This window comes from Podarcis tiliguerta (assembly GCF_965153285.1).
Source record: "Podarcis tiliguerta genome assembly, chromosome: 9".
Taxonomy (NCBI): domain Eukaryota; kingdom Metazoa; phylum Chordata; class Lepidosauria; order Squamata; family Lacertidae; genus Podarcis; species Podarcis tiliguerta.
Window position 1 is genome coordinate 10,680,855 of NC_139542.1, and position 7,758 is coordinate 10,688,612.

A 7,758-nucleotide genomic window follows, 5' to 3' on the forward strand; every position below is an offset into this window, starting at 1 on the left:
AGCAGCAGCAGCAGCAAAATAAGTAAATTGCTGGAGCAGAGAGGAGACAGAAGCGATGGAAGCTTGAAGGAGAAGGTGGCAAGACCTGTAATGGAAAGGTAGCTTAGAAAGGAGAAGTGAGAAAGGACATTGGTTTTTTGGGAAGTTTTCTGTGCTTCAAATTGCCAATTCAGCAATGCAAATTCTGAGGCAAAGGGTGGGAAGGGGACTATGATGCAACTTTGCATATAGGATTTCTAAAAATAGCCCCTTGGCTGATGATGTAAAGGCCGGCTGTGGAATAAATAGAGCCCGTCTTGGCCACCAAAACTGCACCCTGGCAAGCGCTGAAGGCTGAGTTCTCCCTTTGCTGAGTGTGCAGCTGACAACCGAATTCAGAATGGGATCACGCTTCCTGGCTGTGCTGTTTGCCCTGCTTCTTACCTGCCACATCAGCTACGCAGGTAAGTGCCATCGTGGGGTTTTCTTCTCCTGCTATCCCCCTCTGATTGGTCATTCATGGTTTACGCCTTTGATTCGTTTAATGTATTTCTATACTGCCCAGTAACCGAGGTCCTCTGGCCAATTTACAGAATGGAGCTTAGAAACCATCAAATTTATAAAGCAAACTGCTTTTGTCTTTTGTTTCCCTGCCACCGTTTTGTCCGCAGAGCTCGAGTCTTTGCCTCACAACAATCCTGTGACGGAGGGCTGGGCCTGAGAGACAGTAGCCACCCTTTCTCTTGGAGGTGGGCAGAATTCTGAACCTGCCAGAAATGTTATTTCCTTTTACATTTCTATACCGCCTTTGCTCCAGAGGGTTTGAGGTGGGACAGGGCTCCCCCCCCCAACTGCTCGCTCGCTCAGAAACTAAAGGCCAGACCTATCGAGTGAGTTGTAAGGAAGCAGCAAACACTGACTTTACTATTGTGCCTCCTCTAGAGCATTTGCCCTTCCCCTGGTTTTCTCCACCTCCATCGTTCTGCCCGGACACTGAGGTCCAGCGCCGAGGGCCTTCTGGCGGTTCCCTCCCTGCGAGAAGCCAAGTTACAGGGAACCAGGCAGAGGGCCTTCTCGGTGGTGGCACCCGCCCTGTGGAACGCCCTCCCAGCAGATGTCAAAGAGAAAAACAACTACCAGACTTTTAGAAGACATCTGAAGGCAGCCCTGTTTAGGGAAGCTTTTAATGTTGAATAGGTTATTGTATTTTAATATTCTGTTGGAAGCCGCCCAGAGTGGCTGGGGAAACCCAGCCAGATGGGTGGGGTATAAATAAATTATTATTATTATTATTATTATTATTATTATTATTATTATTATTATATTGGCAGCCTTTGCCTCCCTCCCCAAGAAATTAGTGAGAAACTACAGTGGTACCTCGGGTTACATACGCTTCAGGTTACATACGCTTCAGGTTACAGACTCCGCTAACCCAGAAATATTACCTTGCGTTAAGAACTTTGCTTCAGGATGAGAACATAAATCGTGTAGCGGCGGTGCAGCGGCAGCAGGAGCCCCATTAGCTAAAATGGTGCTTCAGGTTAAGAACAGTTTCAGGTTAGGAACAGACCTCCAGAACGAATTAAGTTCTTAACCCGAGGTACCACTGTATAGGATTAGTGCTAAACAATGTAGAGATGCTGTTCTCAGTAAGCAGCTCTGCAAAGTCCCAGGTGCTTCGAAATGCCTTTATGCCTGCCTAGAGATGTCTCAAATTCTCAATCACTGTATCTTCTGCCCGCAGCTATCTTTGACCCGACAATAGGCTGCAAATGTGCAAAAGTAAGGTCCAGATTCATCCCTCCTTCTCAATACGAAAGTGTCAGCATTTTTCCGCCCGGAAGCGCCTGCAACAAGATGGAAGTAATGTAAGTGACCTCAGTCATGAATGACCATCATAGCAGAGATCCAAAATAACTTCCACGTTTCCTACATAACTTAGGGTTGCCATACGTCCGGAATTCCACACCCCCCCCCAACCTCTCCGGAATGCTGCAGTTGGAAGCAGTGTCCAGGCAGAAATCACTTAAAAATGTCTAGAAAAATCTGGAGGCATGGCAGCCTACGTTTTCTTTAAAAAATACAGCAAACAACAACAAAACATAGCTCAATGATTTTGGGCAAAACAGCTCAACAACTTTGCCAGAAAAAGTTCAACAGCTTTTCTGCCCGGATTTTCAATGTTATGGCAATCGTAACATAACTAATTACTCCCCTCCCCTCCATCTTTCAACTGATTTCTGTCTTCTGGTGTGGAAACAAGCCCTGTGCAAGTGTTCAGTATATAAAAAGAGCATGCTAAAGTTATTTGTGGTTAAGCCCAATGGCTTAAGTGTTCACTGACACTTAAAAGCACAATTCTTCGCAGGTTTACCAGGTTTACCTGGAAGTAAGCCTCACTCTCTTCAGTGGGTCTTATTCCCTAATTAGCAGATTTCGTCTATTTCCTATTTGCAGACAGGCAATTCCTGCACAGCGACGGCTCAGTGAGTACAGCATGAGACTCTCAATCTCAGGGCTGTGGGTTTGAGCCCCCTGTTGGGCAAAAGATTTCTAAATTGCAGGGGGTTCGACTAAACGACCCTCGTGGTCCTTTCACCTCTATGAATCACATCCCGACATCCAATGTTGTATATTTCCATTATTTTGTTTGGCTGTTATCCTTGCCATCTCTTGTGTATTTTTTTGTGTTCACACACTCCTGCTTCTCAGCACATATCTGCATTAAAGGTAAAGGGACCCCTGACCATTAGGTCCAGTCGTGGCCGACTCTGGGGTTGCAGACCTCATCTCGCTTTATTGGCCGAGGGAGCCGGCGTACAGCTTCCGGGTCATGTGGCCAGCATGACTAAGCCACTTCTGGCGAACCAGAGCAGCGCACAGAAACGCCGTTTACCTTCCCGCCACAGTGGTACCTATTTATCTACTTGCACTTTGATGTGCTTTCGAACTGCTAGGTTGGCAGGAGCTGGGACTGAGCAACGGGAGCTCACCCCGTCACGGGGATTCGAACCGCCGACCTTCTGATCGGCAAGTCCTGTGCTCTGTGGTTTAACCCACAGCACCACCCGCATCCCGCTATCCGCATTACTTGCCATTAAATATCACCCTGGCATGTGCTTTATTATGCCTATGGTGGGAAACCTCTGGCCTATGTGGTCCTAACTGACCTCCCCATTTGGCCCATGAGGTCATTTTGGTTACAAGAGATGTTCACACGTTATGCAACATGCATGTAAAGGTGCTTTGTGTGAATGACATTCCTGCATCTCAGGGGGTTGGACTGGATGACCCTCGGGGTCTCTTCCAACGCGACAATGCTATGGTTCTATGACTGCGCAGATGCTGGTTTTCAAAGTCAAAATAGCAACAAGATGCCTGAAAAAAATGTAGAGTAGCAATTGCAGGTGCTGCTGTACTTGCATGGTTGTTCCTGGGTGCAGGCTGCAAGTTGTCCTTCCTTGCTATCATAGAAGGAAACACAAAACTGATTAGACAAATAGGTGGGTGAGCTGGAGATAGGTCTCTGTGGCCATCAAGCAGTCTCCTCTCAAAGGTTTCTTGATGAGGCTTCCAGTTCAGCTTGTCTGCTTTGCACAAAACTGCTAATTCCAAATTCTTTCCACTTTCCTTGTTTTACAGAATCACAATCAGGGAGAAAGGAACCAAAGTATGCGTCAACCCCGAAGTAAAATGGGTGCAGAATTTAGTGAAGATAGTTAAAAGTAAGTAAGTTCTAATAGACATTCCCTTCCCTGGCTGCCTTTGAGCCTGCGAACTGGTCTGTCTAGCCGGACCAGCATTCTCTAACAGCCTGGAAGCAACATTCAATACTACTGCTACTACTAATTTATTTATACCCCGCCCATCTGGCTGGGTTTCCCCAGCCACTATGGGTGGTTTCCAACAGAACACAGAACACTAAAATACAATAACCAAAAGGTAAAGGGACCCCTGACCATAGGTCCAGTCATGGCCGACTCTGGGGTTGCAGAGCTCATCTCGCTTTATTGGCCGAGGGAGCCGGTGTACAGCTTCCGGGTCATGTGGCCAGCATGACTAAGCTGCTTCTGGCAAACCAGAGCAGCACACAGAAACGCCGTTTACGTTCCTACCGGAATGGTATCTATTTATTTACTTGCACTATGACGTGCTTTCGAACTGCTAGGTTGGCAGGAGCAGGGACCGAGCAACAGGAGCTCACCCTGTCGCGGGGATTCGAACCACCAACCTTCTGATTGGCAAGTCCTAGGCTCTATGGTTTAACCCACAGCGTCACCCGCATCCCTTTTATTAAACATTAAAAGCTTCCCTAAACAGGGCTGCCTTCAGATGTCTTCTAAAAGTCTGGTAGTTGTTCTTCTCTTTGACATCTGGTGGGAGGGTGTTCCACAGGGCGGGCGCCACTACCGAGAAGGCCCTCTGCCTGGTTCCCTGTAACGTGGCTTCTCGCAGGGAGGGAACCGCCAGAAGGCCGTTGGCACTGGACCTCAAGGACCCAGGCAGTGATCATTCTCTCCTCTCCTACTTGGAGATGCCCCTGCCCCCTTTCAGTGCTGATAAAGGATGCATTTCGGATAGCATGCACTTTGGCCTTAGAATGGAATTTCCCCATCTTTTAAACAAGCAGCCTGCAGAATGTGCAGGCCGCCAAGCTGACCGCGGTATTACTGGATTCTTGCCCACAGGCCTGCCGCGAAAAGAAAAGAGGAAGTTTACTGATCCTCAGCCTCTCTGTTCACCTTGGCTGGGGGTCACAAGTTCTGCAGGCCTGTGTCAACACAGAAAACGCGCTTTGGTGATTTTAACCATATTCCATTTCTGCAATTCAGTTGCAGGAACTCAAAGGTCTGCTGCTGCTGCGAACCGACGTCTGTGATGGCCTCAGAAGGCAAAAGGATGGATGGTGCCCAGGCCAGTCCCAAATGTGAAGCTTGACACTTTTCCTCTGCTTTTCAAATTCTGTCTGCCCAAGGAAATGGGGGGGGGGGAGACCCAGGGGCGGAGGAAGGGAGGTGCAGTGGGGGCGGGCCACCCCGGGCGTCACCACTGAGGGGGTGACAAAATACTGGGCGGCACTCAACGCGGGGCCTGCTGTGCGCCCGAGCCACGCGTCTCTCCTGGGAGCGACACGGTGGCTTGGGCTCCCACAGGCTCCGCGCTGCCCCATGTGTTGGTCCTGGGGGCTAACCGAGAGGCGAGGTCTGAGTCCAGTCCGAGGTTGAAGGTGTGGTATGGAGGCTGTCCGTCAAAGCTGTAGCTGGGTCCAAGGCGGGGAGTCGGGTGGGATCAGGAACTCTGACATAAGAGCAGGACAGGGTGCAGGCAGGAACAGGCTAGCGACAATGTTGCTCCCGCAACCTGGGACTGGGGCTGGCTGGCTTTTATCTGCCCCAAGGCATAGGGCGGCCCCGGTCCACAGGTGTCTCGCCTCTCCTGGCCTGGAGGCGAGCACTCCTCCTGCGGGAACTTAGTTCCCTCTGCCTCTCTGCCCTGAGCCTCTGCAGCTCAGGAGAGGCTGGAGGGTTACCGGACTCAGAGGCAACCTCAGCTTCCTCTGACGGGGCTGAGAGTGGAGCACCTGCAGGCAATGGGTCCTCCATCACCTCAGGAGCCAGAGCAGACTCAGCTGGTGCCTGCACCTGAGGATCCAGCACAGGTGAGAACCCTTCAGGCTCAAGCCCCAGCCCTGGCTCAGCTGGTTCTGGAGGCGGGGACTCCTGTCCAGGCTGGAATTCCTCAGGTTCAGCCTCTGAGTCTGAATCCCAGGCCATCATACCCCAAATGGACCACCCACCTCCTCCCCCTCAGCTGTAGGGTGGTTGAGTGGGAGGAGGCAGGCAGACAGACGCTTTAGAGCCCCCCCAGAGTGTCCTGCCCTGGCTGGCCCCACCCCCATGGCAGCTGGTCCTGCCCCTGGACGCATGGCACACGCACCACCCGATCGGCTTGCTCCACCGCTGGGGAGACCCCCAATCTTGTCCGAGCCGTAAATTAGACTGGGCTTGCATTTCTGAAAACCTGCCTCTCTCTCTCTCTCCAGTTCTGTGATTCTAACTCCACCTCTCCGCAAAATTGTAGCTTTAGGTGAGACTTAGGGAGACTTCCGCAGAACCTCAGGATATCTTAACATGGCGTTAGTATGAACTGTGCAAGATTTTCAGAAATGCAAAATTGTGATAAAGTATATGGGTCGTTGTGGGGAGGTTCGCCTGAAATTGAGAAGTGGCAACTGTTGTCCCACCGTGTGGTTGGAAGAAAATCTGATTGGGTTGGGGGACAAGCAGGAAAGTGGAGATGTTCCAGTTCTGCTTGCCTTTTCCACATGTGCCAATGTAGCCCTATATCTTTCCTCCACACCCTCCATTTTTCTCTGTCCTTCTGTGTTTTGAAATGCAGGTCTCTCCCTTCCCATAAATGCAGTTCCCAAAATTCTCAGGTTTGGCCTTTCCTTGGTTCAGCCTCTTTTCAGAAGCCTAACCACTTGCTTTCTAGCAGAATCGAAATATATTTAAAATACTGCTGGAGCAGGAATTGCAATATGATTAGAACCACGGAAGAATAATGTGGCAGTTCACTTGTTAGCATAAATGAAGGCAATTTAAAAAAACAGAAACGTGCTATTATATCTTCTAGCAGACTGTTGCTGTTTCCTGTAATCTGTTGTTGTTTTTTTAATTTACAATCCCGCTAGAATGTGATTATATTTAAAGTGATTGGGTTTTGGTTTTTTTGTTACTGTATGTTTAAGTACATAAAAGTCAAACAATAAAATTTATCTCGCTAAGTGATGTGTCTCCTTTTAATCGGATTTTAGAGAGTACTGGGTTTTGGCATTCACACAACAAGCATTTTGTGCAGCTACAGAAGCACTCAGAAGTGAAAGTCTTATATTTTGCTAGCAGGGCAATTCTATGAAAATGAAAAACCTACAGACTCTTTTTATTTTCATCTATAAGTCTGTATCATTCTAAAGGTGATTTTGCATTAAGTTTCATTACCTGGCAATAGTTTTTCAAACAGACATTTTACTTGTGTGTAAAACAACCAAAAATATGGCATGCAATATGACTAAGAATTTATCTGTTCCCTGTAGCCTTATGAGGCTTTGCCCTCGGGTGGGAAAAATATTGCGCCCGGGAAAGGAAAGTGGGAGTCAACAGACACTCAAGGAATAGTTTCGGAGAAAAAGCTTTTCTTTCTACCATCCATGAACTGGTAGAAGGAGCAAGTGTGATAGTTCACAAACAAGCACGAGTTCACAGTCATTTGCACAGAGTATATATTCCCCTTCCATTTCCCTCCCCCTTTCTCCTCCCTCAGGAGTCCTGCCCCATGAGTTCCTCTGAGCATGAACAGAAAGCTCATGTCTTGGGACTCTTCCCAGGAAAGGGGGAGGGGTGAGAAGCCAAGGGGTTTCAGAGTGTTCAGATATGTTTCAATCTTTTGTTCTGGCATAGTTCCTGGAAAGAAAATTGCAAGTCAAATGTACCGTTTGGCAAGGTCAACTATAGCCTGAGAAGCGACCTTTGTTACAGCAGAGCCAAATGTTTCTGATGCTTAGCTAATGCCTTTTAGCTGCTGAGAAAAATGATTTTGAAAAGCTTAGCTTTGAGCCTGCTTTGGGGGGGGTGACTTCGGGCCTAGGTGGGGTCACCTGTCCTCACCTCCTACATCCCCACCCCCTAAAGTTGTGTAAAAGAGCTCTCCAAGAGGTTAATTATCCTTTGTTTTATTGATACATTTGCCTTCTTGTCTGCTGAAATGACAATAAATTTT

General features: G+C 48.5%; 1 protein-coding gene across 2 annotated transcripts; it reads left to right on the forward strand.

Moving 5' to 3' along the window:
* Positions 1–277: 277 nt before the first annotated feature.
* Positions 278–6,766, forward strand: LOC310685128 (C-X-C motif chemokine 10-like). 2 transcript variants are annotated; one of them, XM_083456741.1, is made up of 4 exons: positions 278–443; positions 1,724–1,847; positions 3,622–3,704; positions 4,812–4,964. In XM_083456741.1, the coding sequence occupies exons 1-4, from the start codon at positions 380–382 to the stop codon at positions 4,856–4,858; spliced, it is 318 nt and encodes a 105-aa protein (XP_083312867.1). In that variant the 5' UTR covers positions 278–379; the 3' UTR covers positions 4,859–4,964. The 2 variants fall into 2 exon arrangements, with proteins under 2 accessions (XP_083312867.1, XP_083312868.1); XM_083456742.1 differs by having other exon boundaries at positions 290–443; positions 4,818–6,766.
* Positions 6,767–7,758: the final 992 nt, after the last annotated feature.

Excerpts from the sequence above, each read along its gene's own strand:
- LOC310685128 (XM_083456741.1), top strand. The coding sequence starts at position 380 with ATGGGATCACGCTTCCTGGCTGTGCTGTTTGCCCTGCTTCTTACCTGC. Across the intron at positions 444-1,723 it reads CTGCCACATCAGCTACGCAG|CTATCTTTGACCCGACAATA; the intron begins GTAAGTGCCATC and ends TTCTGCCCGCAG. Across the intron at positions 3,705-4,811 it reads TTTAGTGAAGATAGTTAAAA|TTGCAGGAACTCAAAGGTCT; the intron begins GTAAGTAAGTTC and ends TCTGCAATTCAG.